Below are 13,996 nucleotides of genomic sequence, written 5' to 3'. Positions count from 1 at the left end.
AAAAAAACAGGATTTGACCATCATGTTTACGTGACTGTTGAGTTTTAAGGACGGGTCCATTATCACCCCCAGATTAGTCACCTTTTGTTTCTCTAGCGGGGCTAGAGAGAAAAGGTCAATGTCATGGTTCATGAGTGAGCCACTGGGATGGAACAGCATGACTTCAGACTTCTTCTCATTGAAGCTTAAGAAGTTTAAAGCCATCCAGTCCCGGATGTCAGCCAGGCAGTCAAGAAGAGGCTGAATAGAGCGTGTGCCTCTGTGCCTCAGGGGGAAGTAAATTTGGCAATCATCGGCATAGAAATGAAAGGGTATGTCGTGTTTGCGGAAGATAGCACCTAGTGGCAGCAGGTATAAAGAAAAGAGAAGGGGACCGAGGATGGACCCCTGCGGTACCCCCCACTGGAGTGCGGTCGATGCCGAACTAAAATCTTTGATATTGACACAGAAGGTTCTGTCAGAGAGGTAGGACCCAAACCATTTAAGGGCTGACCCTGTGATGCCCACCCACTGCTCCAGTCTAGAAATGAGGATATTGTGGTCGATAGTGTCAAAAGCAGATGTAAGGTCCAATAGGACAAGCAGCACAGTAATATAACATAGATGACAGATCAAAAGTTTAATCCAAGTAAATGTAACATTTTAAAGGAAAAATGTGTTGATTCAAAATTTCACATTGTCAACAAATCCCCAAAAAGTTGGGACAAGTAGCAATAAGTGGCTGGAAAAAGGAAATTGAGCATATAACGAACAGCTGGAAGACCAATTAACACTAATTAGGTCAATTGACAACATGATTGGGTATAAAAAGAGCTTCTCAGAGTGTCAGTGTCTCTCAGAAGCCAAGATGGTAAGAGGATCACCAATTCCACCATTGTTGCACAGAAAGATAGTGCAGCAATACCGGAATTGTGTTACCCAACGTAAAATAGCAACGACTTTTAAGTTATCATCATTAACCGTGCATAACATCAAAAGATTCAGAGAATCTGGAACAATCGCTGTGCGTAAGGGTCAAGGCCGTAAAACTCTACTGGATGCTCTTGATCTCCGGACCCTTAAACGTCACTGCACCTCAAACAGGAATGCCACTGTCAAGGAAATAACAGAATGGGCTCAGGAATACTTCCAGAAAGCATTGTCAGTGAACACAATCCACTGTGCCATCCGCCGTTGCCAGCTGAAACTCTACAGTGCAAAGAGGAAGCCATTTCTAAGCAAGCTCCACAAGCTCAGACGTTTGCACTGGGCCAGGGGTAATTTAAAATGGAGTGTGGCAAAATGGAAGACTGTTCTGTGGTCAGATGAGTCACGATTTGAAGTTCTTTATGGAACACTGGGACGCCATGTCATCCGGACCAGAGAGGACAAGGAGAGCCCAATTTGTTATCAATGCTCCGTTCAGAAGCCTGCATCACTGATGGTATGGGGTTGCATGAACGCTTGTGGCATGAGCAGCTTGCATGTCTGGAAAGGCACCATTAATGCAGAGAACTATGTTCAGGTTCTAGAACAACATATGCTCCCATCTAGACGTCATCTCTTTCAGGGAAGACCCTGCATTTTTCAACACGATAATGCCAGACCACATTCTGCAGCAATCACATCATGGCTATGTAGGAGAAGGATCTGGGTACTGAAATGGCCAGCCTGCAGTCCAGATCTTTCACCTATAGAGAACATTTGGTGCATCATAAAGAGGAAGGTGTGACAAAGAAGGCCCAAGACGATTGAACAGTTAGAGGCCTGTATTAGACATGAATGGGAGAGCATTCCTATTTCTAAACTTGAGAAACTGGTCTCCTCTGTCCCCAGACATCTGTTGAGTGTTGGAAGAAGAAGGGGGGATGCCACACAGTGGTAAAAATGGACTTGTCCCAACTTCTTTGGGATTTGTTGAAGCAATGAAATTTGGAAACAACAGATTTTTCTCTTAAAATGATACATTCTCTCAGTTTAAACTTTTGATCTGTGATTTGTGTTCTATTCTGAATAAAATATTAGATGTTGGCACCTCCACATCATTGCATTCAGTTTTTATTCACAATTTGTTTAGTGTCCAAACTTTTTTGGAATCCAGTTTGTACATACATATATACATATGCATACACATATGTATATATACACGCACACACACACACACACACACAATGTTTGTGTGTCAATAATTAATTTTTTTTTTATAAAATTGCAACAGCCATAAAGAGTATGGTCCTGTTCCATTTCGTATAGGCTTCGCCCTTTAAGGCTGTCGCTAGTGGGTTTATCCCGTCATGCAAAGCATCGCACTGAAAAAATTTGTCCACTCCCGCCTGTTTTGTGGTCTCCACCCGGTCCGTATAAATTACGTTAAAAGCGGGTAATCGGCTCCCATTTTTCTTCAGCAAGCGTATAGCACTGAGCTTCAACAACGATGTCCAGCACCAACGTCATCCGCCTGTGTCTGTCCTGCAAGACCGGCTACATGCTGAGTTTCGACCGGCACGACATCTGCGAAGGATGCCTGGGTCCCCGTCATGCCGACCTCGCCTCCTCCTGCCACCTCTGTGACCTCCTCCCCCCGGAGGAGAGGCAGAAGCGAGCAGCCTTGTTCAAAGCTAACGTCAAGGAGTGCCCCTCCATGGCGGGAGACTGTTCGCTGGACGACGCCATTGATTTTTTTCAACGCCGGCTCTCGGAGCGAATCGGATAGTTCCCCAGGGACAGGCGATGTCAACAGCAGCCCCACTGCTCACCCCCTCCTGGAGAGCGTGGTGTCGGGACGAGGGGGCCGAGCAGATGCTCACCTCCCTGGGCCTTTCCGCATCAGCGACCACACAGCTCCCAGCCATCGGTGCCCTCCTCTCAGAGATGCCTGGCATAATTTTTATGCCTAAAAACATCACGAGCTCTTTTAAACCAAGAGTGATATTGTTGGAGGGGTTTTTCCCCTCACAAATCAGAAGAAACATCTTTCCATCTGCTCTGTCCTGTGCAGGCGTTGACGTGTTACATAGTGCTCACAGCCGCAATGCGTCAAACTCAACATTTGTTTGTGCATTATAGAGATGCATCTGCAGGTCGCCCGTTATCCACCCAGCGTCTGTCACACTGGTTGTGTGAGGCCATTTATGAAGCCTGCAAGCATCAGATTTAGAGCCTCCTGACAACCTCAGGGCGCACTCGACCAGAGGTATCGCATCTTCAGCTGCTTTGCGTAATGGTATGTCAATGCAGGATATTTGCACTGCGGCCGCGTGGTCAACACCCTGTTCATTTATTCGCTTTTATTTACGTGATGTGACGGCTCGGTCCATCACACATTCTGTCCTTAGTACCTTAACAGAATGAATATTGTTGTTTCATGGAATCTCGTTTAAACTCACATCTGACTGCATGCATTTACAGTGTGAGATGTTGTTATCAGTCACAGGTTGTGACTGTTGTTCTTTTTCTATTGTCACTAATCAGTTCATGACTTCTGTCATCAATCAGTTCATTGATTAATATTCAGTTCATTATTAATCTGTTCATATTGAAGAGCCGTGGATCTGCTCCGTTCACGGACTTTTTCAGCCTCTCCTCTTTTCTGTTGAAAACCTTTCTGGGGCATTCATGCACTCGGAACACGTAAATTACACAATGCGCATCTGTGCATGGTGTGCGTAATTACGCAATGCATTTTTACGCACATGGAGAGCTGAATGACAAGATGTTTTTGGGGCAAGCAGGCGCTTCTTATGGTGTTCGAATGGACCCAGTGAGGCGGAGACTACAGCTGCTTCGCTCTTAACCCACCAGCGACAGCCTTAAAAGGGCGAAGCCTATATGAAATAGAACATTGGTTACGTACTGTAACCCCAGATTCTATGAGTATAGGCGTAGCCCTTTAAGCGCCGGGCCTCACTGACTCCTAAATGGTTGAAGAAAAAGCTATTTGGGAGCCGATTACCCGCTCTTAACGTAATTTATACGGACCGGGTGGGGCCCACACAACAGGTGGGCGTGGACTAATTTTGTCAGTGCGATACTTTGCATGACGGGATAAACCCACCAGCGACAGCTCTTAAAGGACTACGCCTATACTCATAGAATCTGGGGTTACAGTACATAACCAACGTTTTATAGCTTATTAAATATGGTCTGCTGTTCCAACTTGTTAGAGATCCCTTTAAAAGTATTTTCTTCATTTTGTAATTTTTTTTAAATTATTTCACCAAAGTTCATGCTCAATAATCCAGGCTAAGATGACCTCTGGGGCCCACCCTCTCCCCCAAAAGTCTCAGGAGTTAATGGGGGAGAGGGCGGGCCCCAGAGGCCAACTTAGCACCAGCAAACTGTTTTTTTTTTAACCATTATGACATCAAAGTTCATGCTCAATAATCCATATAAAGAAATCCAATAATGGTCAGTCTGGTCACCTGACCTGACTGACCATTATTGGATTTCTTTATGACCATTATTGGATTTCTTTACCTGGATTATTTAGCATAAACTTTGATGTCTTGAACCACTTTGGCTTTTTTCTGCCTGCCTGGGAGGAGTCGACAGGGGACCTGACAGCCCCCAGAAACCATCTTAGCACCAGCAAACTGGTTGGTGCACTAAAGAAGTGAACTTCATGGTGGAAAACACAGTTTACTTGGGACTCCTCAGACTGATGAAGCTTTTTGGATAGAGGGCTAATCGTCTTTCAACAAAAAATAAATTATAGAGTATGCTGTTTGTGGGAATCAGTTTGTTTGGTGGCTCCTCAAACTGAAGAAGTCCTTTGGAAGAAGGACAAAACATCTCTGCAAAAAAATAACCCGTCCAGATGATCTGACTGAACATTGTTGATTTTTTATTATTTTGTCTGTTTTGTTTTGTTCCGCTGTAATTCATGCACCTTGACTTGTTCTGCTTTCATCTTGTAAACAACAGAAGCATGATGTGTGTAAAAGAGAATAGAGAAGCAACAAATCCTTCAGTAAGAGTAGAAACTGTTTTGTCTAACCTTGGTGTATGCTGCCACATAGGAGTGTGAGCCATCAAACAGAAAAAGATTCTGCACAGATTGATGTTTGCTCTGCAGCTGGGAGCACATTTCAAAGGCCACGCAGGCTCCAAAAGAGTAGCCCCCGATTCTGTAAGGTCCTTCTTTTTGAACCTGTTCAATGCAGCTCACATAGTAGGCTGCCAGTGACGGGATGCTGTCCAGAGGAGCAGCTGGTGAAGAGGAAAAATAAATCAGATTAGTTGGGCACTCAAACTTTACAAATGCTTTACAACTAAATATTAAGCCCACAATTTACAGAGTACCTCTAATCTTTGAGATATGTTGAAAGTAAAATACAAAACTATTTTAAAAAAGTACACATTTTTTATGGGCTCATACATCACTGGACAAAAAGATGTAGAAGTACCTTTGGTGCACTGTAAGCCATAACAAGGCATCGTGAGCTTAGAGGCGAGCTTCTTAAACACAGCAGTGGAGCCTTCGATGGGATGGACCAGGAACAGTGGTCTCTCCTGGTTTTGAACCTTGTTGAGGGGTATCACCGTGGGGCCATCGGGGTTGACCAATAACTCGGACGCATCAGAGGCCAACACAGAGCGAACAGCATCCTTCTTGGCTGTAGCTTGATGAGATTCTAGAAAGTTGAAATTAGAAAAACTAAATCCATTTTGCTTTGAACTTGCAAGTTTTACAAAGTAACACAAAACTAAAGTAAAACATGTATAAATAAGCATTTATGAATTTTTAGAGGACTTTTAATACCCTCAATAAAATAAGCTAACCTGATGAAATGACCAGTAAGCTTTACTATTGGTTCCCCCTTTGATGTGGTCCCCCCTCGACTACTAAAGGAGGTTTTTCCAACTCTAGGTTCGTCCATTCTTGCCATAGTAAACAGTAGTTTATCCACATGCGTGGTGCCAAAATCCTTTAAACATGCTGCTGTCCAGCCTCTCCTGAAAAAGCCAAACCTTGACCCCTCAGTCGTTTCCAACTTCCGTCATGTCTCCAAACTCCCATTTGTTTCTAAAGTACTGGAGAAAATAGTCGAGTCCCAGTCGAAGTGCTTCCTGGAGGATCACGCCATCTTAGAGCTTTTCCAATCTGTCTTTAAACCTCTCCACAGCACTGAAACTGCTCTGCTGAAGGTTTTTAACGACATCTTCAGATTCACAAATACCGGTGATTCTGTGCTGCTTGTCCTGTTGGACCTCACAGCCGCCTTTGACACCATCGACCATGAGATCCTCATTGCTAGGTTGGAGCAGTGGGTGGACGTCACAGGATCAGCCCTCAATTGGTTCAGATCTTACCTCACTGACAGATCCTTTTGTGTCTCCATCAAGGATTTTAGTTCCGCAGAGGCAGAGCTTAAATGCGGGGTTCCGCAGGGGTCCATACTGGGTCCCCTCCTATTCTCTTTATACCTGCTGCCGCTTGGTGCTATTTTCCGGAAACACAGCATGCCCTTCCACTTCTATGCCGATGACTGTCAAATTTACTTCCCACTAAGACACAATGGTACATGCTCTATTCAACCGCTGCTCAACTGCCTGGCTGACATCAGGGACTGGATGGCTTTAAACTTCTTAAGTTTCAATGAAAAGAAGTCTGAAGTCATGTTGTTCCCTCCCAACGACATGATCACAAACCACTGCATCGACCTTTCCGCTCTAACCCTGTCAGAAAAACAAAGAGTCACTAATCTGGGCGTGATAATTGACCCTTCCCTGAAACTTAATCATGTAAACATGATTGTTAAATCATGTTTCTTCAAACTGAGGCGGCTGTCTAAACTGAAGCCCATATTGTCCAAAAATAACCTGGATACAGTAATACATGCATTCATTACATCTAGGCTTGATTACTGCAATTCACTCCTGTTTGGTATCAGTCAGACCTCCATTGCACGACTACAACTGGTCCAGAATGCAGCAGCCCAATTTTTAACCAGTACAGGCAAAAAAGAGCACATTACACCAGTTTTGGCCTCACTGCACTGGTTACCGGTTCACCTTCGAATCCAGTTCAAAATACTCATGTATGTCTACAAATCACTGAACAGTGTCACCCCCCTATCTCTCTGATTTGCTACAACCGTATGTCCCACGCTCCCCGAGGTCAGTGGACCAGTTGCTCCTCACAGTTCCAGGAACTGGTCTTAAGCGCAGAGGTGACAGGGCCTTCTCTGTAGCAGGACCAAGACTCTGGAACGAGTTACCTCTGCTTGTCAGACAGGCACCCTCCCTCTCGGTTTTCAAGTCCCGTTTAATATCTCACTACTATTCAGTAGCTTTCAACACCAGATGATCTGTGTTTTGATCCTGTATGCTCCACACTGGTTTGTCGTCATTATCTGCATCGTTTTATGTCTATATTCTGATTTACCTCATTTTGTATTTTGCTTTGTGTGTTACCTGTTGTTTTGTCTGTACAGCACTTTGGTTGGCTTTGTTGCTGTTTTAAGTGCTTTATAAATAAAGTGGTATGGTATGGTATAGTACTATCATTACTAGCAGTTGTAAGTTTGATTAAAACAAGTCATCAGTCAATCTTAATACCATTTGATCCTTCTGGCTTGCTCTTGGACAACTCTCGCAGCTTGTTAATTGTAAGATGGCGGATCTCCCTCATGGCCATGACAATGTCATAGTCTCGCTCTAGGGTCTGGCGAACCTCCACACCCATCAAAGAGTCCAGGCCCAAGTCAGCCAATGAGGTGTCAGGGTTTAGACTGCTCACATCCTGTACACCTGTGGGTGAAAAGCACAAGTGAAATGAGATAACAAAAACAAACGAGATTTAAAAATGGCTCTCTGACTTATCCTTCATAGTTTCTGCAAATCAGAATCAGAATCAGTTTATTATTGCCATGTCAATGAACGAGGTTCACAAACTAGGAATTTGCTTCGACATAAGGTGCGAATAGTAATAAAGTAAAATAAAGTAAAAATAAAGTAAAAATTAAGTAAAAATGAGAACATTACATAAGACATAAGACCTGTGTACACCCACAAATAAAGTAAAATTAAAAACATAACATAACCATATCAGTATCATATCTTATCAAACCAAATCAGGTGTCATCAGTATCACTTAAACCTGACCTGAGGTTTTGTAACATGTTTTAAAACTGAGATGGGCACATAACAGGATTGCCCCTCTGACTGAAATATTTGCCATTTCAAAAAATTTAAAGGTCTCTCTCATGGATATTTTCTGATTGTTATTTTTTGGTGGCTCAAAAAGTGGCTTGCAAACCACCAGCTCTCTGCTCCACACAGAGGCTGTGGTAGCTCAGTGGTCTGTGGTTGTATCAGGAAGGACATCCAGTGTAAAAACATCACCAAGTCTGCATGCGAGTAAGCTTCTGTGGCGACCCCTGACGAAGTGAGCAGCCGAAAAAAGAATAAAAAAAGTAAAGGCAACTGATAATTTTATCAAGATTATATTTTTAGCTGCAGCTGGTCAGGTGTTAGGAGAGTTCTGATAAATGTTTATGGATGTTAATCTACTATTGTTAAATTAATGATGAAGCACACGTGTGAGGTGAGACTTCTTGTTCTCTCTCTCAGAGAGGAGCCTGTAGGCACCTGAAGCTTCCGAGTTTAAGAGGTCGAGGTCATCGTGCTGATAAGCATTATAAAAACACTTCCTGTACACTGCCCGTTGCAGATCTTTGCGACCGAGGCTTCAGTGAGACATCTGTGTAAGCCTGTGTAAGCCTGTGTGAATATCTGCCCTTGCAAGAATAAATAAAGATTGGGGGGGGGGCTTATTTCTTACCCAGAATGTGAGCTACAGCTTCCACCAAGTCCTTCTTGTTTCCAGTCTCGTTTTTGACTACAACCCTCTCTGCCAGTACAAAGCTGGACATCACCGGCTGCTGCTGGTTCAAGAAGAAGTCAAGCACCTCCAGGCAGGATGCGATGCGCTGCGGTAAGGTACCGCCAATCACTATGTCGTTACCACCCATTGTCTCCAGCACAACACCCACATCCCCAATGGCACCCCATTGGATGGCTAATCCTGGAAAACCATCGTAGTGGCGTTTTTCACACACGCGCTCCATGACTGAGTTGGCATAGCCATAGTTACTCTGTCCAGCATTTCCACGACCACAGCTGACCGAGGAGAAGACCACAAAGTACTTGAGGTCTGGACATGTTTTTCTTGTCACTCTGAGGAAAGAAAGAAAAAGACTGCATAAAAATACAGAAATGACACAACAGCACTTCTACTTTACAGTTAGTGATATAGAAAAGTGTAAGCGTGTGTGCCTTACTTGTCCAGGTTTATGGTGCCATCACTCTTTGGTTTGTTGACATCAAGGAAAAGGTCAGGAGTCAAATTCTCCAACATGCCATCTTTCAACACCTAACACCACAAACATATTACCCAAGGTTTTCTTTACAATGGAAAGTATGTCAGAACTATGAGAACTACTCTTCAGAAAAACAAGACGCATAAAAAAACACATCAATTACTGCTAAGGAACAGGTTTAAAGATAAACTTGTCCAACCATTTTCTTTACATGCTTAAACTTGTTCCAGCTGACTGGGAGCTGGTGTTTATCTCCAACTGTTATTAGGCGTGAGGCGTGGTACACCAGTCAATCACAGCGTCACACAGAGACAAACCCCAAAATACATTATAATGGAGACCGTACTAGAAACCTTAAGTTAGAGACAGGACCAGAAACCCAGGATCAGCCCCTCCAAATATAAGACCAAGTTCCTCAGTCAATAAAAGGGTAGATTGCTCTCTTCGGGTTGGGAGTGAATTGTTGCCTCAAGTAGAGGAGTAAGAGGGAAGAATGGAGCATGCATGTTGCATGCTCTGTGCCAGTCTGTTATGGTGAAGAAGGAGCTGAGCTGCAAGGGGAAGCTCCTTGTTCACTGGTTGGGCTACGTTCTTACCTTCACCTATGATCACAAACTTTTCTGGTCTCTCTCTTAGATAGAGTGAGAAGTTTGGCTATCTGGGAGAGACTGAGTGGAGCCGCTGCTCCACCACATCAAAAGTAAGCATTTGTGTCCCTTGGATGCCTCCCTAAGAAGGGTGTTTAGGGCATGTCCAACTGGGAGACTCCAGGGAAGACCCGAGACAAGCTGGACATACTATGTTTATTTGTGAGCCTGGGAATGCCATGGAATCCTCCTAGAACAGCTGGAAAAAGGGGCTGTGGAAAGATGTCTGGGCTTCCCTTCTAAAGCTGTTGCCCCCACGACCAGACTACAGAACAAGTGGTGGATGATGGATGGATGGATAGGACCAGAAACCAGAAGCTGAAGCCACAAACAAAACAGCAACAAAAAAATAGACATTTTGACTTCAATTTTGGATAATGGAATTTAATGGACTTTCTTCGTCCATCGTAATTTATGATGATGTGGACAAACAACCGTGCACCCACACACGATCATATCTAGGGCCAATTTCAAGTCAGCAATTAACCTAATGTACATGTTTTTGGACTTTGAGGAGGAAATCGTAGAGCCCCACACAGGAAGGACATTCTAACACAGTACAGTACATAAACAACAAACATCTACAGATGATTCAGAGGAATCTTTACATGGGGAATATGAGAGAAGGTGATAGTTTGAGAAGTTACCATGGCTAGATTAAAGACACCTCCCACTGGGCCCAGTGAACATGCTTCAGCAATTAGCTGCTCTGTTCCCTTCAGTGTGCCAACGTCGTTCGAGGACACCAACACCTGAACGCCTTGATTCTGCCACTCACAAACACGTTTTGCCTGGTATCCTGAAAGAAAAAAATACAACTAATTAAAACTATGCTAAAACTCAAAACAGATTTGAAATGGCCTGTGAAAAGAACCAATATATATATATATATATATATATATCCACTATACTGATATATTTAACAAATATACATATTAATATTAAAAGCCTAATATTAGATGCAGGAACGCACATCCTATGCTGCCTTTAATGCTACAATTTTAAACTAATTTCATTTTAGAATGAGTTAGAGCTATTTTGGTCAAACTATGAAAATAACACCATGCACACTTGTCATGCAATATCTCATGTTATCTGACTTGATGTGTTAGTGCTCAGAGTATGTGTTGTGAATGACTCTCAGCTACTACCACATCCAATTTTAGCATAATATATGTAAAATTGACTGATTTATAAACATTTTTTTTGTGTTTACCAAGATTGCTTTGCTGTGGCAGCCATATTTTATTGGGTTGACAACAAAAATTAACCAGTTGTGTAAAAACAGGTATACAAAAAAAATTTACTTAAATGTATAAAAAATACATTTTTTTACTTAATGTCGATACAAATGAAACAAAAACATTAAATTGAATACATATATCATGTATCCAAGTACCAGGAGTTCTTTAAGATTTACATTTTCCTGCATTTTTCAATAAACAAAACATTATTCTGAACTAGAAAGTTCCTGGGGAAATTGTGATGGGACTGCCATGTGGCAGCCATTTTGAAATTTTGATTTGACAGTACTATGTGTTGGGGCTCACTCTCAGCTACCACCACACCAAATTTAAACTCAATTTATTTTACCTTTATCATCTTTTGTAACCAACATCTTTAGCCTGTCTCTGAGCCAGTGTATTGTGCCCATCATCTTCAAGACCTCCACTGTTGTCCCCATCCCAAAGACCTCAGCAGCATCCTGCCTTAATGACTTTCAGCCCATAGCACTCACTTCTGTCATCATGAAGTGCTTCGAGCAAATTATCAGAACTCACATCTGTGCCTCCCTCCCTGACACCCTGGACCTCCTACAGTTCACATACGGAGCAAACAGGTCTACAGATGATGCCATTGCTTTAGCAGTTCACACCTCTCTCAACCATCTGGAGAAGGTAAACACCTATGTGAGAATGCTCTTCATTGAGTACAGCTCAGCATTCACCACCATAATCCCCTCCAAACTGGTCCCCAATCTCACCACACTGGGCCTGGAGAAGTCCATCTGTCACTGGGTACTGGACTTCCTCACCAATGGACCACAGGCAGTGAGAATCGGCAGTCATTTCTCCTCCCCACTAGTCCTCAGCACCGGTACACCTCAGGGCTGTGTCCTCAGTCCACTCCTGTACTTACTATTTACACATGACTGTACAGCTAAGCACAGCTCTAACATCATCCTCAAGTATGCTGATGATACCACCATCTTGGGCCTCATCACCAACAATGATGAGAGTGTCTACAGAGATGAGGTGAAATCACTGACCAGCTGGTGTCAGGAAAATAACCTTTCTCTAAATGTCAGCAAAACGAAGGAGATGATAGTGGACTTCAGGAAACAGCGTGGAGGTCAGCACTCCACCATCTACATAAACACCGCTGAGGTGGAGCAGGTCAGCAGCTTCAAGTTCCTCGGCGTTCACATCACCGAGGATCTGTCCTGGACTTTACATACAGACACTGGTCAAGAAAGCCCGACAAAGATTCTACTTCCTAAGAAGACTAAAGAAGTTTGGTATGAACACCAGAATATTCACCAACTTTTACAGGTGCACCATGGAGAGCCTGCTGACAGGCTGCATCACAGGGTGGTACATGAACTGCAACAGTCAGGAGCCAGAAAGCTCTACAGAGGGTGGTGCAAACAGCAGAGGACATCACTGGTAGCAGTCTCCATACCATCCAGGACATCTACCACAGCCGATGTCTGCATAAAGCACGCAGCATCATTAAAGACCACACTCACCCAGCACAAGGACTCCGGTCTACTAAGCTCAGGCAGTCGATACAGGAGTCTGTCATGGCTTCAAAAAACGTTACAAAAACATACAAAACAGTCATGGCACACCAAAAGACTAAAAGGACAGTTATTATCCACAAGCTGTCGGATAACTGAACTCTCAATAAATAACACTGAACAAATGACAATAACGTTACACCAAGCCACATCTGTGACAACTGATATGTTTATTGTTTATTGCTACTGCACTATGTGGCTGTATCTAGGCTGATACTAGGCTGTATCATGAATGATACAGTATCTATGCATCTTCCGGAACCTTACCATCATAATTCAATCTCAATGTCATTACATGTGCAATAACCTGTAAGATAACCTGTGTAATATATGTTAATCGTGCAATATATATATATGCGTATCATGTGCATTTTAGCTTATATTACCATGTTGAAATACTTATTCATTCAGATTCATCCTGCTGCACGGTTATATTCTACCATGATATCGTTTACTCTTTAGGACGTTTTAAATATTATAATCACTTTTTCACTTTTTGGTACTTTATATTTGTACCCTTATTGCATGCGTTTAGTATTTCTTGTTTGTTTGTTCTTTGATTATTTTTTAGCAAGTCAAATTGGTTCTTTTCATCCTGAGCATTTCATTGTACCATTCACATTGTGTTAACCTTGTGTTAACCTTCTGTTAACCTTGAGTTAACCCAGTGTTAACCCTGTGTTATTCCTGCGTTAACCCTGTGTTATTCCTGCGTTAACCTTGTATTAACCCTGTGTTAATCCCGTGTTAACCTTGTGTTAACCTTGTGTTAACCTTGTATTAAACCTGTTAAACCTGTGTTAACCTTGTGTTAACCTTGTGTTAACCCTGCGTTAACCCTGTGTTAACATTGTGTTAACCCTGTGTTAAACCGGTTTTAACCTGTGTTAATCCTGTGTTAACCTTGTATTAAACCTGTTAATCCTGTGTTAACCTTGTGTTAACCTTGTGTTAACCCAGTGTTAACCTTGTGTTAACCCTGTGTTATTCCTGCGTTAACCTTGTATTAACCCTGTGTTAATCCTGTGTTAACCTTGTGTTAACCTTGTATTAAACCAGTTAAACCTGTGTTAACCCAGTGTTAACCTTGTGTTCACCTTGAATTAACCTTGTGTTAACCCTGCGTTAACCCTGTGTTAACATTGTGTTAACCCTGTGTTAAACCGGTTTTAACCTGTGTTAATCCTGTGTTAACTTTGCATTAAATCCGTGTTAAACCTGTTAAACCTGTGTTAACCCAGTGTTAA

General features: G+C 42.8%; 1 protein-coding gene across 1 annotated transcript in view; it reads right to left on the bottom strand.

The window, feature by feature from the left end:
* Positions 1-13,996, bottom strand: part of fasn (fatty acid synthase) — an 82,819-nt gene that overhangs the window by 9,045 nt on the left and 59,778 nt on the right. The window contains exons 31-36 of the mRNA XM_037691551.1: positions 10,597-10,748; positions 9,264-9,355; positions 8,765-9,159; positions 7,540-7,731; positions 5,385-5,612; positions 4,976-5,187 (exon numbers count right to left, since the gene is read on the bottom strand). Of these exons, the coding sequence (XP_037547479.1) occupies positions 4,976-5,187; positions 5,385-5,612; positions 7,540-7,731; positions 8,765-9,159; positions 9,264-9,355; positions 10,597-10,748 (1,271 nt within the window). The remainder of the gene's footprint in view (positions 1-4,975; positions 5,188-5,384; positions 5,613-7,539; positions 7,732-8,764; positions 9,160-9,263; positions 9,356-10,596; positions 10,749-13,996) is intronic.

The sequence above is a fragment of the Nematolebias whitei genome, chromosome 17, assembly GCF_014905685.2.
Source record: "Nematolebias whitei isolate Nwh7 chromosome 17, NemWhi1, whole genome shotgun sequence".
Taxonomy (NCBI): domain Eukaryota; kingdom Metazoa; phylum Chordata; class Actinopteri; order Cyprinodontiformes; family Rivulidae; genus Nematolebias; species Nematolebias whitei.
Note: the sequence above shows the minus strand (reverse complement) of the source record. Positions and strands in the feature narration are given on the sequence as shown.